The following is a 19,053-nucleotide window of genomic DNA, read 5'->3' as shown; positions in this document are numbered from 1 at the left end:
GAAGAGAATGGGCTAGAACCAGGTAGGTACCCACTCTACGTGGGCAGGGGCGGGGAGGATCCTGTTTACCCCCCAGCCCTGCTGCGCTTGCAGTTTACCCTGTCCCCTCCCTTGCTCCAGGGACCAACCCTAGCTCCCGCCCCACTGTGCTTTTGCCCCCAGCTCCTTTTACAATCATTCCCCAGGGTGGCCCACAAAAAGTTAATCCGGCCCTGGTGCCAACTCTGAGGGATAGGTCAGTGGTTTGAGCATTGGCCTGTTAAACCCAGGGTTGTGAGTTCAATCCTTGAAGGGGCCACTTAGGGATCTGGGGCAAAATCAGTACTTGGTCCTGCTAGTGAAGGCAGGGGGCTGGACTCAAGGTCCTTTCCAGTTCTAGGAGATAGGATATCTCCATTTATTTATTTATTCAAGGGACACCATCATAGGACCTAACCACATCAGTCACACCATCAGGGGCTCGTTCACCTGCACATCTACCAATGTGATATATGCCATCATGTGCCAGCAATGCCCCTCTGCCATATACATTGGCCAAAACGGACAGTCTCTACGCAAAAGAATAAATGGACACAAATCTGACACCAAGAATTATAACATTCAAAAACCAGTAGGAGAACACTTCAGTCTCCCTGGACACTCAATAACAGACTTAAAAGTGGCAATTCTTCAACCAAAAAGCTTCAAAAACAGACTTCAATGAGAAACTGCAGAACTGGAATTAATTTGCAAACTGGATACCATCAAATTAGGCCTGAATAAAGACTGGGACTGGATGAGTCACTACAAAACCTAATGTCCCCCTGCTGATACTCACACCTTCTTGTCAACTGTTTGAAATGCACCACCTTGTTTACATTGGCCTTATTAGCACTACAAAAGTGATTTCCACCCCTTCTTGTCAACTGTTGAGAATAGCCCACGTCCACCTTAATTGAATTGGCTCGTTAGCACTGACCTCCCACTTGGTAAGGCAACTCCCATCTTTTCATATGCTGTGTATTTATACCTCCCTACTGTATGTTCCACTCCATGCATCTGATGAAGTGGGTTTTAGCCTACAAAAGCTTATGCCTAAATAAATTTGTTAGTCTGTATGGTGCCACAAGGACACCTCGTTGTTTTTTTCTGAGATTTAGGGACACCTGAAGCATGGGGTTGCGTACCTGACCATCTTGGTCATCGATGAACCTACCCTCCAGGAACTTATTTCATTCTTTTTTGAACCCAGTTATGGCCTTCATGATCTCCCCTGATAGCATGTTTCACATGCTAACTGTGCATTGTGTGAAGAATGTTTGTTTTCAATCTGCTGCCTAGTAAGGTTGTTCTAGGTTCTACACCTGGCTCTGGGAGAGGGGTGGGTCTAGTGAATAGAACATGGGTGGGCCAGGAGTCAGGACTCCTGGGTTCTATCTTTGGCTGTAGACAGGGCCGCCCGGGGGGGGGGGGGGGGCAAGTGGGGCAATTTGCCCAAGGCCCCGGGCCCCGCAGGGGCCCCCACGAGAATATAGTATTCTATAATATTGCAACTTTTTTTTTTATGGAAGGGGCCCCCAAAATTGCTTTGCCCCAGACCCCCTGAATCCTCTGGGCGGCCCTGGCTGTAGAAGGGGGTATATCTGATGGTTAGAGCAAGAAGCTGGTCATCTCTACAGCTCGAGTTAAAGAGATCAGATACCATAGTGATGGGCATGGTGTAAGAACTGAGGAGAGGAGACTAAAAAGGGCTCAGGGAGAAAAGAATTGGTGAGTGACGTGTTGAGGTGGGTAATTTTGACCTCATTGCTCTGGTAGCTGGAAAGCACAGAGAGGATCTTTGGGTTGCAGGCACCTGGCCTGCAGACCCAGCCATCTCTGCCTTCCCAGGGCGATCCCTGCAGTGGGTTGTAGATTTTTTTCCTCGTCTCTTTGCAATGCACAAGCTTGGCTGTCATGCACCCAAGGTTTTCACCATCTCGCAGAGTGGGTGCAGAACTGCCTGCTGCCTCTCCAGAGGGTGTGGGCTATATGCACCAGGGCTTGCAGTCTTTCACCAGCATTAAAGTCGCTTTGAACAGAATGTGACCGGGGAGCAAAATGCAGAAATGTGGTTGGGGGGGAGGGGAAGGGAAGGAAGGTGAAGCCGCAGCAGCTTGGTTAAACAAAACACATTTTTAAAAGTGAAACTGAAACAGAGACTAGAACTCATGGGGAGAGAAAGTGATCCTTAGCAAACTATAATATTGTCAGCATGTAGTTCCGGGTAGTCTCTCTCTCCTTGGTCACTTTATCTGACTGACTCCCACCTCTGCTGCTCTAACCCCTAGACACCACTTCCATCCCAAAGCTGGAAATGGAACCCATGAGTCCGGACTTCCAGCCCCCTGTTCTAATTGGACACCCTACCCTACTATTAGGCTGTAAATCCCAGCCTCACCATCTCTGTTTGTTTGATACAAATGTTACAGTGAAACAAACAGACATGTGGCTGGGCACATGTCTGAAAACAGTTCTCTGGTGCCTTGGGCGGTTGCCTCCATTGTCTGTAGCAGTTTCATACATAAAGGGATTTGATCACTCCTTCTGTTGAGCCTTACCAAGCTTGGCCACCCATTGGCTTCAAGGAGATCTGTGACTGTCTTTGGATCCCATTAGCACTGTCCAGTGTAACGGTCTCAATCAGTTCTTGCTCCTGTTAGCCTTGTGGAGCCAGCCCAGCTAGGGAGAGTGAGACAGATGCTACTCCAAAGCAACAGATTTGTTAACCAAGGCCCAGACCCTCAATGGGAGTTGAGCCCCTAAATCCCTTTGAGAATCTGGGCCTCAGGACTTGCTTACGTGGAGGATTTATTCTGGAATAAGACAGTGTGTATCTAGCGATAGCTATTCAGCAACAGCTGGCCATGTGGACACTCTCATTCTGGGGTTATTTAGTCTGCAGAAGAGAAGAATGAGGGGGGATTTGATAGCAGCCTTCAACTACCTGAAGGGGGGTTCCAAAGAGGGTGGAGCTAGGCTGTTCTTAGTGGTGGCAGATGACAGAACAAGGAGTAATGGTCTCAAGTTGCAGTGGGGGAGGTCTAGGTTGGATATTAGGAAACACTTTCACTAGGAGGGTGGTGAAGCACTGGAATGGGTTACCTAAGGAGATGGAGGAATCTCCATCCTTAGAGGTTTTTAAGACCGTCTTGACAAAGCCCTGGCTGGCATGATTTAGTTGGTGTTGGTCCTACTTTGAGCAGGGGATTGGACTAAATGACTTCCTGATGTCTCTTCCAACTCTAATATTCTATGATTCTGCAATAGCTTTCCCCATCCATTTCCCCAGGCAGACAAGCCCTTAACTGCAATCTTTGTGTGAAAATCACTGTGGACAACAGGACGCTAGAGGGGTCACTAAGAGCACAATCTGAAGACAACAGCGCTGCATGTTTTTAAATCATGACAGGATCTGCTCCAGTTCATCCAGGAATTACTCCGGGGCAAGTCTCTGGCCTGTGTTATACAGGAGGTCAGACTAGATGATCACACTAGGCCCCTCTGGCCTTGAAATCGATGAACCCCAAGGATTTGCATTCCTGGCAAAGATGCAGAATAGCCCAGCTTGACCCTCAGATCCCAGAGTTAGTTTATGATGTCAGAAATGGAAGTTGGCCCTGAAAATGGGAGCCATTGAGGCAATAAACGCGGAACCCCTCAAGGGCAGCTTTAGAGTCACTGTGCAAGGCAGGGCTGTGCTTTCGCCTTGCAGATTTGAATCTAAAGGGAGGAAACGCACTAAGCGGGAGATCCACTAGCAGAGTTAGCTTGGCTGCATATCCTGGTCTGTGTTACTGGTCAGCTAGTCACACGGGTGACTGAATATGACAGAACACCCCCTCTCCTTTTCTCCACTACACTGTAGCCACGGGAGCTGCCTTGCCTCATTGTCTCTACTGAGAGTCAGGACTTGTGGGTTCTATTCCTGGCTCTGGAAGGGGAGTGTGGTTTAGTGGTTAAAGCAGGGGGTGGGGGGTGTCTCAGGATTCCTGGGTTCTACCCCTGGCCCTAGAAGGGAGTACAGACGCTCCCTGACTTACGCAAGCGTTCTGTTCCGGAACGCCTTGCATCACTCGAATTTTGTGTAAGCCGGAAACATATCTCTGACCATTACGCACCCCCCCCCCCCAAAAAAAAAGCCCCCCAACCCTCCTATTTCTAGCTTACGGAACTTTTTCCATAAGCTCGGATTTGCATATGTCGGGTTTACGTAACTTGGGGAGCGTCTGTTTACTGGTTAAAGCAAGAAATGGGAAAACCCTGCAGCTGTTTTTTATGCCCAGTTTAGGAGGAGCATGTGCTAGTTTACAGGGGAAAAGTAGCCAAGGCTGGTGGCTCTGTCAGTCACTCCCTGCATGACTTTAGGGAAGACATGTCGCCACTCTGTGAATTTTCCCCATGGGGAAGTTTCCCCATGAATACAACTGGGGTGTTTGTGAAGCTGACTAAATGATTGAAAGGCCATTTCGGAGCCTGGCCGGTAAGGGGTTATTAAAGAGCTACGTATTATTCCATTGTAATCCCATTGTGTGGCATGAGTCACTGAGGTGCAGTCTCAGGAGTGCCGCAGCAGCTGAACTAGACAGACATTTTGCAGCTCACTAGGTCAGCGGTTCATTTAATTAATAAACACTGTAGGGCAAGATAATCCCAGGAAGGTGCTGACTTTCCGACACTATTGCTACAGAGAGAAAAACACATTCACTCAGGCAGAGGAGCACATTAGCTCCTCCTCTAAGTCGCAGCCGAACAGTCATGCTGAAAATCTAAGCTTGACAGAATTGGATTTCTATATAATTTAGATGGAAAATATTGATGTTTAATCTTAAGCGTTTTTTTAGATTTTTATCAATTAATGTTCACAGTTGTGAGAAATTATGGGGAGGTCAGACAATTATTTAATGTCAGTAGACACAGATTCAAAAAGTGAAAGTTGTATAGATGGTTAAAACACAAATTGTCAGCATCACATGTCAATATATACAAAGACAATAGTCTTAAGTCAACAAATAATACCTGCTTTTACTAGTTATTCGCTAGTCATTTGTAACAAGCCTAATTCAGAAGAATAAATCGCTGGCTTTTGCCTCTAATAAATTCTCAAGCAGCCTTTGTCTTACTTTGCCCCTCTGCCAATTTCAGTTATTAACAATGGAAATATTTTTTGTAGGTTTGTGTGTCTGGTAAAATTGCCATTTACCAACAAAAATCTAATCCTCCCAAGGCTCTGACTATAAAGAATGTAGAGATTTTCATATCATGCCATGATCTTAGGCATGAAAGGGGGTAGGCCAGGTCTGGGATGGGGACAAACCTCTTATGGCTGTTGTGAATAAAGGCATCTGATGGGCAGTAGGAGGCGCTGGGCTGTTGGAAACCTCACATCCTGCCATCCTGTTTATATTTAACTCCCAAGAGTTGGGTTGTTAAACGTTGTTTTTGCCGATTTCCAACAAGCCCATTTCTGTCCCACCACCCTCAATTTCCCCCGGTGGTTTCAAAGGGATAGAGAAGTCTTCACTGCTTGTGTTGTTGCTGTGCACTTTTAAACAGCTGTTGTGGCCCCAACCAAGAGGTGGCTGCATTTTGGTGACTGCTGCAAAGCATCCTGGGAGCGAGAAGAGCATATGCCTTGTTTTTTCCAGCTGTCACAGGATGGAGTTTTGAAGTTCAGCAGCAAAGAGCAAGCACCCAAACTGCAGACCATAGATTTAAAAATCAACAGACACATCTTTAGAAAGACAGTAAATGTAAGACCCACGCATATGTCATTGCATTCTTCTGCCTCTCTCCTCTCCTCCTCCACCTCCCCAAAACATCTGGGTTGTTCATAGGATCTCAGCCAGAGACTGAACAAGTGAAATTCCTTAGAGGTTAGTGTAGAACTAGATTGGGTAACCCCCCGCTGGCTCATTGCCTTCCAGATGTTCCTGCAATGAGCTGAGGTGGCTCAGCAGCCCCCGCCCTATCCGTGACAGCCCCCAACAAGCTGGAGTTAGCTAAAGCTCGGGGGGCCTGGGCAGGCGAGGATAGGAGCATGAATAACCAGCAAGTTCAGTCCTGCACATGGGACCACATGCATTTCTGGGATGCTCCAAACACAGGATTAGGCCTTCGCTGCAGGCCCAGGGCAGGAGAGGGAGGCAACACTTGGCCAAGCACGAACACCTGGCACAGCTGCAGCAGGGGCACAGGGCTGGTTATGGAGGTGGCCCGGTCCTGCCTCCTTTTAGGGGTTGGATTTGGGCCAAGGTTAACCAGGTAGGGCTCACACTGGGTCCTCTGAACCTTTCCTTCCACTACTGGGGCTCCCACTGGCAGGAGGGATGCTGGGATCCTTGCCCACTTCCCCTAAGCTTCCAGCTCTGGCTGTGCTGGGGTGACTCTCACATGGTAATTCCCCCCAGACACACCCAGCCCTGCACCCATATGAGTCACCGGGCTGCCGTGGTGCATTTCTTTCAGGGTGGATTTGATTTAAATTAAATTGATTTAAATCACTAGTCAGGAAGACTCGATTTAATCATGGTTTTCTACATAAAAGTGCATTCTTGTTGGTTGTTATAATCTTAATACATATTCTTCACAACTCAGAGATAGATGTAGGTTTCATTTTTAGAAGGCACACACTATGCATTTTTAAGTGACTTATTTTGAAAACTTTTCAGATGAGTTTTACAGCTATATCAGAAAATGACTGATTGTTTGGTTATTTCATTTACCAAAGGTAATTGAAGCAGATATTTATGAAGTCATTGGGAGGTGAACTATCTCCAATTCAACAGGTTAATCATTAATATTTGGAGGATTTTCTTGCCATGCTATATTAGGAGGAGAACATCACCAGACAGACATTTAAATTGTTTTATTTAACTAAAACAACGTTATGTATTCTGGATTTTTTCTTCAACAGCAAACATAGTATTTTAATAAAACAAGCATATGAATTTTTGAATTTAGTTAAACATTCAAGTTTTTTAAAATCAGGTTTGTTTTTGTTAAAATTGTAAAAATAAAACAAAAATTAAATCAACTATGTCAGCCAGGTCAACATGAGAAACTCAAAATATTGGCTTCTGCAGCTAACACAGTCACCTTCACCTTTATTTTCCTGTTTGTTCATAATCTGGAAAAGAAAAACAAGCTTTCCTGATTTTTCAGGTCCCAAACGATCTCTCAGTTTGGAATGAATTAGTCCAAAGGAAGAAAATATTCTTTCTACACCAGCAGAAGTAGTTACTGATGTTAAAAGTGAGATGATCACTTCAACAGTCTCTGAATCCAAGTGCTTAAGTGACTTCCACCAGTTTACTGGTGTGACTTTCTTTAAAACATAATCAGCAAACATTTCTTAAATGGTAATGCTGCTCAAACAGTTTCACTTTTGTTTCTACTGCCTGTCCCTCCTTTCTCACATTTATCTCCAGACTTCTTCTCCTTGTCCAGATCTATTCCGCCCCCAACAATCTTCTATTCATTGAACTTTTTGAAACTTTGCACTTTTGGAGAGAGGTAAGGGATTGACGCTGTGTACACAAATTTGCAGAGGGACAATAGGGTTGAGGTCTGTTATTTCTCACCTCCATATATTATTTATTTATTTTAAAAAGTTTTTGCTGTTAACAAGCATGTTATCTCTGGAGACACAAATCCACAGTTTGAGAACTGTAAAACTAAGCATCTCTGATGGTATCTTCTAGACTGAGCACTGAGTCCCATTCCGTAGATAGAAAGATTAACCTAAATCATCTACACAGAAGCCCCTGAAACCCCATAAGATTGGGTCCCTAATCCATGAACTATTGGAATTTATTTACAAAACTTTTCTTAAACATTACATGAATATATTGTCTCATACTATAGAATTTATAATCCCTATTCCATGATGAGATATCCTTGAGCTATAATGTATCTTAATTAAAACTATCTTTAGATAGTTTTTTTCCTCAAACAGCATTTTATCCAAAAAATATGATTTAAATTAAAAAAATAATCAGATTTTTATCCACCCTGATTTCTTTGCCTGGCTCTGCTTCCTCTGCACCTTCCCCACCCGCTGTCCCCATCAGGTAGCTGAGTCTCAGGGTGTCCCTACAGCTGGCTACGCCCTGCGAGAGCACAGCTCAGCAGGTGACTTAGGGCTGGCTCAGACAATAGCAGGAAGGACCAAGTTCCTGGTTCCCAGAATCCTGCCAATGCCCTCCTGGCCCCCTCCCCACCCAAACCCTACCAATGCCCCCCAGCCCCCTCCCCAAACCCTGCCAATGCCCTCCCGGCCCCCTCCCCTCCCCAAACCCTGCCAATGCCCTCCTGGCCCCCTCCCCTCCCCAAACCCTGCCAATGCCCTCCCGGCCCCCTTCCCTCCCCACCCCAAACCCTGCCAATGCCCTCCCGGCCCCCTTCCCTCCCCACCCCAAACCCTGCCAATGCCCTCCCGGCCCCCTTCCCGCCCCACCCCAAACCCTGCCAATGCTCTCCCGGCCCCCTTCCCTCCCCAAACCCTGCCAATGCCCTCCCGGCCCCCTTCCCTCCCCACCCCAAACCCTGCCAATGCCCTCCCGGCCCCCTTCCCGCCCCACCCCAAACCCTGCCAATGCTCTCCCGGCCCCCTTCCTGCCCCACCCCAAACCCTGCCAATGCTCTCCCGGCCCCCTTCCCTCCCCACCCCAAACCCTGCCAATGCCCTCCCGGCCCCCTTCCCTCCCCACCCCAAACCCTACCAATGCCCCCCGGCCCCCTCCCCAAACCCTGCCAATGCCCTCCTTGCCCCCTCCCCACCCAAACCCTGCCAATGCCCTCCCGGCCCCCTTCCCTCCCCACCCCAAACCCTGCCAATGCCCTCCCGGCCCCCTCCCCTCCCCACCCCAAACCCTACCAATGCCCCCCAGCCCCCTCCCCAAACCCTGCCAATGCCCTCCCACCCAAACGCAACCAATGCCCTCCCAGCCCCCTTCCCTCCCCACCCCAAACCCTGCCAATGCCCTCCCGGCCCCCTTCCCTTCCCTCCCCTCCCCTCCCCACCCCAAAACCTACCAATGCCCCCCGGCCCTCTCCCCAAACCCTGCCAATGCCCTCCTGGCCCTTACGGGCCCTTCCCTGCCAATGCCTTTCTGACCCGCATCCCAGCACCCCTCGGTGCTGCTACGGGGACCCCATGGGACATAGGGCCCAGGAAAACGGCCCCATGGGGCTGAGGCCAGGCGGGGTAAGGCCAGGAGGACACGCCCAGGAATGGACAGGGGCTGTTCCAAGACCACGTGGGTGAGTAGCGACCCCTTCCCTGTAATTGACTCCGAGCCTGTGTCTTGATAGGCTCCAGGCGGGCAAAGCTCTGAGGGGATTGGCGCGCAGATCCGTCATTCCCGCCCACGTCGCTGGCTTCCGATTGGCCGGAGCCTTGTCACGCGTTTCAGTTTCCATGGGGACGCTTGGGGCGGGAAGTCGAGCCCCCCAAGCTCTGATTGTCTGGATCTCTGCGGCCTGGCTTCTAGGATTGGCCGTTCCGACTGGTCGGACCCCGCCCCCCAGGTGAGACAGGGGGCGAGTCACGTGAGTGGAGCGGGTGCCAGGCGGTGGCAGCGGCGGTAGGAGCGTAAGGAACTATGAAGCACTATGAGGTGAGGAAGCGGCCGTAGCCCCGCAACGCTCGACCGCAGGGGCCACCCTCTGCGGACCTTCACTCAGCCCGATAGCGAGAGAACCGGCCCCCTAGCGCTCCGCCCTGAGAGGCGGTGGGCGCCCAATGCGCATGCGCCAGGCCAGCCAGAAGGCGCTAATGCGCATGCGTGGGATGAGTGGGCGGGGAGCGCATGCGTAAGGCGCGAAGAATGTGACGGGGAGGTGAGAGTGCGCGTGCGCATAACTGACCTAGGGACGAGCTGGCGTATGCACATGCGCTTAGCGAATGGTGTGGGTGGGAGGGGTGAGAGCACGCATGCGCACATGGTGGAAAAGGGGCTGTGGGCATGCGCTGGATGGATGTATTTATATCGCAGGCAAGGGGGGGCCGCTGGCTGGGGGGACAGTGCCCCCCCCTCGCCCTTCGCAGCCTGCTTGCCCTTGATTGTTGCAGTTGCTAGCCCTAGCAGCTTGCATGCACGTGCCCCGCTCTGCACGTCCCTTCCCCCAGCAGTGGCATCCCCAGAGTCACCGGTTCCTGCTGGCTCCCCCGCTCCTCGAGCCTGTTTTCATTCACTGCCCAGCTAACTCACTAACAAGGCACGTGCATCTCTCAGAACCATCCTCGGCGTGTGGCGGAATTTAGTGCTGGCTTGACAGCACTGGGCGCCCCTGACCCCTAGGCAGGGGCAGCGCTGGCAGCCTCAGCGTTCCCCCAGTATCTTCCCTGACCAGGGTAGAGGGGGATTCGGGCTCTGGGGCTGTTTCAGGCCTTGGGGACACATCAGATGGTCACTCGCCATCTCTGTTGGGCTGGATTCCTGCTTACGTTCCCTTGAACCATCCAGTGTCTCAACCCTGTGCCCTACCTCCCCCCCACCCTCTTCAAATAAAAAGTGGGTCTTTCCTCAGGAAGAGGAGCAGGTTTCTGTAAACTACCTGAGCCACTCCCGTAAAGAGAGGCTGCTGAAATCAGCTCGGACAGCTATGGGGAGAGGAGGTCACAGCAATCCTTGCACCTGTCTTGTAAACAGATATATATACCCAGATATGCAGGGCTATTAATATTGGCTATAAGTACAGCGCTCACAGCAAGCTCAGCAGTTGGTCAAACGCTTCACATGGCAAACTGTCCCACCAGAATATTGAATGTAGGGCATGAAGGAGGGGAAGATTTAATAACCCCCACATCTGCTCTTTTGAGCTGGGAGGAGAATCTGGAGTGCGGCAGGCCATCCTGCAAACTGAACCTTGTACTCCTGACCCTTCCCGTCCTGAAGGACAGATGTGTGTGCACAGACATGCTCTTCCTGATTCGCTGACCAGGGCAGAGCTGGTTACCTCATGCAGGTCAGCTAATGTCATCTGTGGTCTTAACACCCTCTCTTTACCTCTATTGGCAATGGCAGCTGAACCTTTTATGCCCATTTAATGATCCCTGGCAGTTGTACTAATAAGGATACAAGTATTTGAAAGCTGTAGGCACACCTAGGGGTGAGATGACAACCGCATGGTGAAAATTAAAAGCTACATACAGAGGTGTAGGATTTGTGCTGCTGCTAGCAGTCTGGGCTGCTATCTGCATGCATATCAGAGAGGACAAAGGTCTCCTGCATCAGACCTGTGTGGACAGTTCTTTCTTTGCTTGTCTTATTGCCTTATCACAGCTCTGTGCCCTTTGGGTCACCTCCCTGAGCATAGAAAAGGGAAGATCCATCCGTTCCTCAAAGCCTGGGGTTCTGGGATTTCCCTGGCAAGGAGGACTCCCCCAAAAGACAGCTGTATTTTCAATTCAGAAAACAGGTACCTGTGCATCACTTTCGGCCCACCCCATGGAACTAGTTCAGGAATCCTGGCTTGTGTCCTCAGACTCTAGATTGTCTCCGTGGGATTGCTACTAAACACCTTTTTATGTGGCTCCCAACCTGTGTTAATGGGCATCACGGAGCCCAGCAAACATGGAAGGGAAGTGCAGGGACCTTTGGCACATGGAGTCTATCACAGCTCTTCCAATGGAAGGATTCCACACCAAGGGAGAAATAGCCTGAGGCGCCCTCTCTGTCGCTGTATCTCGCGTATTTGTCAGTCTCTAGTTTCTAAGCCCTGATTTTCCTCCCACCACAGAGGAGTTGGGAGAAATCTTGGAAAGCTGGTTGGATTGGGTGTGTCGTGTGATCTGACTAATTGGACCAGGGCCTCTAAAGATACCATGGGAGCTCCTCATTGCTTTGCAGCCCTGAAAATGCTTGTCACTGTTCTAGTCTAGTGAGTCTTGTTCTCCCAGTGAGTGGGAGTAAGGGACTCTCCCACCTGCATGTTACAGCTAGCAGAACATTCAGTAGGGGGGTGATAATGGAATATGGAGTCTTGTGCTCCTAGGTGACTGGTTTAAATCCAGCCCTGGTTGGTAGTGACTGAAAAAATCTTATTTACTGTCTTACTGGCTTTCAGTGACCCGTGTGTGAAACAAATTTATTGGGTTACAGTCCAGTTCCCACGAGTCAAGCATCCATGTCACTGACCCCCATACGGACACTAACTGGTGCCTTAGCTGACAGCCTCAACAGAGACAGCAATGACCCATAGATTCCAAGGTCTGAAGGGGCCGCTGTGATCATCTAATCTGCTCTCCTGTAGAACACAGGCCAGAGAAAGTCCCCAAAATAATTCAAATCAGCTGCAGAAAACTGACTTCCTGTCTCGTCTCAAATAAAGGCTGAGGATGTTTCCAGGAGAGAGAAGCTTGCACTGCCACTGCCAGTCCTGTTCAGAGCATATTTACAGTAGCACAAAACGTGCTTCATTAACAATTGTGTTTTTAAAAACCTCAAGGTTCCTTTACTCTTGTTCTTAGTCAGCACAATGCTGTGGCTGGGAGGATCAGGGAAACCCACAGAAGCCAGTTAGCTAATGAAACCTCTGAAACACCAGCTCCAACTAACTTTTTTGTAAGAGAGGCAAACTTTGAGCCTGAGAATGTGGAACTTGCAAGGTTATTGTGAGGTCGTTGGAGCTTTTAGTTCTGTGTTTGTGTAGCACCTAGTACAAAGGGGTCCTGGTCCGGGAGGACTAAGGCTGCGTGGTCCTGCCACACTATAAATAATGTGTGGTTGCTTTGAGCTGAGGGGATGTGTGGAGAGGGAGAAGAGCTCTCAGAAATGGTCCGTTTGTGAGGACTTGCACTGGGTAATCAGTAAAACAATCTGTATCACTGGTTACTGATGAAATTCTTGAAATATATTGAATCTTGCTTCCTTCTTCAAGGTGACCCTTCGGCACATCTCACTCACGCTGCCTGTGTATAAATGGCGTAAAGGGATCCCCCAGGCTAGCTTAGATTTTGCAATAAGCGTTCTTTCTCTCTCCTGTTATTGCTAAGAGTGGAGCAATATGATAGAGGCGTGGTAATTGCTCCATAATTAAAGTTGCAGCTGACTTTGCATTTTTCGCCTTGCCATTAAAATCTGCCAAGTAACTTACTGTATGGGGCCAATGTGACTTTAAGTATAACTTTTCTACCAGCCTGTCAGTGAATTGGATGGGATTTCTGTGATAAGGAGGTGCTCAAAGTTCAAAAAGTCTTAATGTTTTTGTGCCACTTCGTAGCAAAAAGCAGGAGAGAAATAATTTGGCTTGCTGGAGTCCCCTCAGTGAGACCTAGTGACCAAATCAATTGAGTTGATTTAAAATCTACTTTCAGGGGATTAGTAAGCTCTTACTCTCGAGTGTGCAGCTTTCTATAGATCGCTCGTTGCCAACTTTGGTCCAGATCATTCAGTGCCTGCTGGAGAAAACTTAAGCTTTTCATTTTCTTAAAATATCTCTAGCCCTTTTTCATGCCAAGGGAGCTCAAAATGTAACCTAATCGCTAAGGAAGACTTGTCAATGGAAACGAGGCACTCATGATGGGGAGACTTCCCATCTTGGCCAGGGGTGTGTGTGTGTGTGGGGGGGTGAGAACTGGGCGTGTGGGGTGGCTTGTCAGGCCTGCAGGAAGGGAGATGGCCCATTGAGCCTTGGGAGGATTGTTATGCATGCACACTTGAGCTTTAGTTGGCTCTGTAGTCCTGATGGGAGACTCCTCTTCATGCTGGATGGCCTGCTAGGATCAGCTGGGCCTATCTCACCTAATCAATTTGCTGCCATCACAGGCACTTTGGTCTCTCTTGGTCTCCTGAGGACTGAAGTGCTTTGGTCTAACTGAAATCACTGGGCTCAGTATTGAGGTATCTGGGTGAAATGGAAAAGCCTGTGCTCTCCAGGTCAGACTGGATGATTTAATGGTCCCTTCTGGCCCGAAACTATGAAACTCTGCCTGGTCTGTGTTTTATCTTCTTGTGCCTTTAGAAGACAACCTCTTCAGGACAGGGAGGCTGTCAGTTGGGCACATCAGACCCACTGCACAGTTGGAGCTACCTCCAGGGAATTATAGTGGTGAAGCTGCCTATGTGACCTTTACCAGCTAATATTTCAAGTCTTCTGGAGCTAACAATCAATGCATTATCTCCCACTTCTGCATACTAATGTACTGCTGGCTTCACCTCTTTGAGACAGTGTAAAGTAATGGCTGTTGTGGTAATACTGTCAAAGCATATGGGAGTCCAGTAGTGGGGGAGGAGCAAGAGGGTAATCAGAATGATGTGACTTCCTCCCACCTCTAGCTGGTCATGAGGCGTTAACCTTGGAAGTATCAAATCTCATTTGAAAGCTGATGGTCTGGGGATCTCAGCTTGCAAACAACATAAAGCACTTGTTACTAGGCCTGAATGTAGCAATGTATATAGAGGACCAAAAATTAGGTGGGACAGCACACTTCCAGGAGGACAGCATATCCAGTATATAATGAGCTGTGGTAACAGGTACTGACCTCCACAGTCTTTGGAGTCATCAGTTAGATAGCTAAGTTTAAACTCCCCAGCATGCCAAGGTCCAGTGCTTGGGTACTGGGAAGCTTGGCGCTTCCTGCAAGGACTTCCTTTGCTGAGCAGCCTGGGAATTAAAGTCCTGGATGAATCACAGTGTGCAAACAACTGTCAAACAGTGTCACTTTAACAACAACTGATGGCCCCTTTGCCTTTGTATTCCTCGAACAACCCCTCCCCTAATGCAAGGTTCAGGGTGCATGGAAAGAGTTTTAAAAATCTTTTAAAGAAAGAAAAACTGTTTAAGATGCCAAAGTATTAAGTGTGGAATTGGGTGTCTAACTCTATTCCAGATGAAAGAAGCAAAGGGTCTTCCAAACATTGACTGTATTCTCTCTTTGCTGCTTTGCGGTGTGTAAAGGCCTGGAAGGTCAGGAGGTTTTGTGTTGGGGTTGGATTTTTTTTTTTTGAATACTCTATTACCTTTGAATTGTTGGGTACGTCTGTCTGGTCTCTCCTGGTTTTGCTTGAGGACTCACTGGTAGTCCCAGAAATGGGGAGCTTGAAGATTCCTGTGTGAGGGTTTTAAGAGACCAACAGTCAGAATAAAAATCACTGCCCCGATTAGTCAATTAGGATTCTCTTTTTTGGTATGTGTAGTGTCTTCATCTGCCCAGTTCCCCACTTCTTAGTACACAACCTAACTTGTAATATTAAAACCCGACAGAGCCCCCTTCAGTGTCTCTCTACATCCCAGAGAAACAAAAGGAACACACATTTCCCCCCCTCTTCTCTGGTCACCTTGACAAATTCTCTGGAGGAGGTAATTTTAATCTTTTCTGTGGCTAGAACATCATAATAATTCTGGGATTTCTTGATGGAAGCGCTGCTTGGTAGCCTCTCCCTAGCTGCTCCACATCCGGCAGCTCCTGCTAATGCTGCCGAAGGATTAACCTGCTTGTGGGTTGCAGCATTTGCCTTAGCAATACAACTTCAAAAGCCAGTGCAATGCCACTGCTCATGGAGAGCCGCTGATGAGGCTAGAACTAAGGTGGTAAGTGGCCCTAGGAATGCAGTAGAGTGATGAGACATTTAAAGACAAACTCACAACTGGTATTACTTCTCCCAGAAGCTTCAACCAGCGTCTCTGTCCTATTGTTAGTGTAGCCAGTTAGAAACTGTGCAGACCAGTGTGGAATTTGAGATCAGGCACCCGACTGGGAGTCAGGAGACTGGCTTTGCCACTGACGCCTCATGTACCAGTCACTTCACTGTCTCCTTGCCTCCATTTACCCATCTGTTAAATGGGGATAACAATACCGACCTTTGTAAAGTGTGCTGCGATCCCAAGATGTAAAGTCCCTCTAAGTGCCAAGTATTAATAGAATTTGGTTGCAGTTTTTGGGGTGGGATTGTCAAAAACTCCTGCTCTAAAAACTAACTCTTAAATCCCACACTCCTCCTGTATCCAAAATATTGATAAGCTCCTCAGGGAGAGGAGCAATGCACAATGGATGGGATCCCACCTGGGCAAACACAGGGTTTTGAGTTGAATTGTGAGCCCCATGTGCTTCTTGGAAATCTACAAGGAGCAGGGTGCTTGTGAATATCAGTGCCCTGTTCATGGGTGCATATCGGTCTGATGGAGCAGGTAAAACGTGGTGCCCACAGCCAAACACGTTTGGTTGGTCTGGCTTACATCTCTTTGGCGGATGCTGTTCTTTTAATGCGATTGCCCCACAGCAAATAAAGATCAAGTGAGGTCCTTTTCTGTGGTTGCCCTCGGTGTTCTGCTCCTGCCAATGCTTCATCTCTAATCCTCTTGCCGACACTGGTACTGCAGGCAGAGGAGGAGGGTGCCTTGTGAATCAACCTGCCGGCAGGGGGGTGGTAAACTTCAGGTGCTTGTTCCTAGCAGAGAGGCCTTGAATTTGGCAAATCAAAGGGACACACTCTCAACTGTTTTTTTTAAATAGGTGCTGTAAACAGAAAGGTCTTTTCCTCGTTGTCATTACTTCCCCCTGGAACAGTTAATTAAATTACACTTGTCACTATTCTGTTCCCGTTGCATTTCTTGCTGCTCAGACAACAAAAGTGATTTCAATCAATCAGTTTGTGCAGTTCATATAGTCCCTTTCACCTTCAGGTGGTTAGTAGCAGTGGCTGGGTTGCAAACACCACCGGTGATGCGCATTCTTAAAACAAAAAGAACGAGGAGTACCTGTGGCACCTTAGGGTACGTCTATACTTACCTGCTGGTTTGGCGGCAAGCAATTGATCTTCTGGGATTGATTTATCGCGTCTTGTCTAGACGCGATAAATCGATCCCGGAAGTGCTCGCCGTCGACGCCGGTAATCCTGCTCCGCGAGAGGAGTAGGCGGAGTCGACGGGGGAGCCTGCCTGCCGCGTGTGGACCCGCGGTAAGTACCTTTAAGTTCGAACTAAGACACTTCAACTTCAGCTACGTTATTCACGTAGCTGAAGTTGCGTATCTTAGTTCGAACTGGGGGCTTAGTGTGGACCAGCCCTAAGAGACTAATAAATTAAAAACTATTTCCCCATGCTAATTTTCCCCCTACTGTTCCACCTTCTTGTCAACTGTTGGAAATGGGCCCTCCTGATTATCACTACAAAAGTTTTGTTTTCTCCTGCTGATAATATCCCACCTTAATTGTTAGAGTTGGTATGGCAACACCCATTTTTTTCATGTTCTCTGTGTGTATATATATCTTCCTACTGTATGTTCCACTCCATGCATGTGATGAAGTGGGTTTTAGCCCACGAAATCTTATGCCCAAATAAATTTGTTAGTCTCTAAGGCAGGGGTGGGCAAACTACGGCGGCCCGCGGGACCATCCTGCCCAGCCCCTGAGCTCCTGGCCCGGGAGGCTAGCCCCTGGCCCCTCCCTTGCTGTCCCTCCTCCCCCGCAGCCTCAGCTCGCTCGCTCCGCTGCCGGTGCAGCGCTGTGGGCGGCGGGGCTGTGAGCTCCTGGGGCAGCGCAGCTGCAGAGCCCAGCCTGACCCGGTCTCTGTGCTGCGCGGTGGCGGTGGCGGCACGGCTGTAGCGCCGCCAGCCACCGGTGCTCCAGGCAGCGCGGGAAGGGGGCACGGAGCAGGGGGGGTTGGATAGAGGGCAGGTGAGTTTGGGGTGGTGGTCAGGGGGCGGGGGTGTGGATAGGGGTTGGGGCGGTCGGGGGGTGGAATAAGGGGTTGAATGGGGGTAGGGGTCCCGGGGGGGCAGTCAGGAAGGAGGGGGGGTTCGATGGGGCAGCAGGGGGCAGTCAGGAGACAGGGAGAAGGGGTGTGTGGATGGGGCAGAGGTCCCGGGGAGGCCATCAGGGAACGGGGGGGTTGGATGGGGCAGCACCCCCCCCCCCAACCGGCCCTCCATACAATTTCCGAAACCCGATGCCGCCATCAGGGCAAAAAGTTTGCCCGCCCCGCTCTAAGGTGCCACAAGTACTCCTCGTTCTTTTTGCTGATACAGACTAACACGGCTACCACTCTGAAACCATTCTTAAAACAGTTATTTGCACTTTAAAAGAAAATGTTTCCATGTTTCTGTAAGTTATATAAAAGCTTGTTGTTATCATTGGCTGTTTCATAAGTGCTCCAGGCCAGGGATTGTCTCTCGCTTGTGTCTGTAGCGTGCCTACCACAGTGGGGGTCCTATGTACTACAGCACCAACCAAGAACATCTCTACCTTGATGTGATGGGAAGGTTAGTGTGTAATTACTCCTCAGATCCAGATGAGGGTGTTGGAGTCCCTTTAGCACTTGGTCATCCATGTGGACGCAAGAGGGTGCTGTTGGCTGTTTGATGCCAATCAGATGTTTTTTGATTTATTCTATTTTCAGTTAGGTCCTATCCTGCCTTGGCTTAGCATGGTATTTAGCAGTAAAAGCCCTCCTGAAACAGGAGCCCAGCTTGATAAGCATTTATGTAAACTATAGAGATGGGCCTGGGTTGTTTTTTTTTTTTAATGCTTTTGGCTATCTGCACCGCTTGGGATCAGTGGCTCCATAGAAAGCAGGGTGCTGGGGAGTGGACACAGCTGCCTAATTCCAAAATACCGTCACGCCTGGATTCTGACATTTTACAAAGCCTCGGAGCACAGTGTCTCCCCAAACACCAGGACTGCCCGTGATCCAGGGCCCATCTCTGCTGGCTCTGTCTTGTTCTGGTTTTCATACCCCCTGAAGATGCTGCTGGCTGGTGAAATTGACAACTGGCTGGCTGAGCCCATGTGCCTATCGGGAATGCATCCTCCCCCAAAGCCTGTTACATGTTAACCTGCTGCTCTCTCCCATCTGAGACCCCCCACTTCTGCAAGTGTCCTTGAGCCAGTCCTCTCCTGTCAGCAGAGTCCAGTTGGAGAGGCAGGCACCCTTTTCTCTTGCCTTGCCATGGTGCCCACTGAAATCATCCTGAGCATCGGTGGTCCAGCGGTGGCAGGTGCTAGCCGAGAACTTTGGAGAGCCCGTTTCATTTCCTTGCTCTGCTGCTGACTTTCTGCATGACCTTGGACAAGTCACTTAGTCTCTCTGTGT

At 49.2% G+C, this 19,053-nt stretch overlaps 1 protein-coding gene across 1 annotated transcript in view; it reads left to right on the top strand.

Annotated features, from left to right (window-relative positions):
- Positions 1-9,551: 9,551 nt before the first annotated feature.
- Positions 9,552-19,053, top strand: part of TECR (trans-2,3-enoyl-CoA reductase) — a 41,243-nt gene continuing 31,741 nt past the window's right edge. The window contains exon 1 of the mRNA XM_065419396.1: positions 9,552-9,638. Coding sequence (XP_065275468.1) covers positions 9,624-9,638 — 15 coding nt within the window. The 5' untranslated portion in view covers positions 9,552-9,623. The remainder of the gene's footprint in view (positions 9,639-19,053) is intronic.

Source organism: Emys orbicularis, chromosome 19 (assembly GCF_028017835.1).
Source record: "Emys orbicularis isolate rEmyOrb1 chromosome 19, rEmyOrb1.hap1, whole genome shotgun sequence".
NCBI lineage: Eukaryota > Metazoa > Chordata > Testudines > Emydidae > Emys > Emys orbicularis.
The sequence above is the reverse complement of the archived record's forward strand: the minus strand, read 5'-3'. Positions and strand labels throughout refer to the sequence as shown.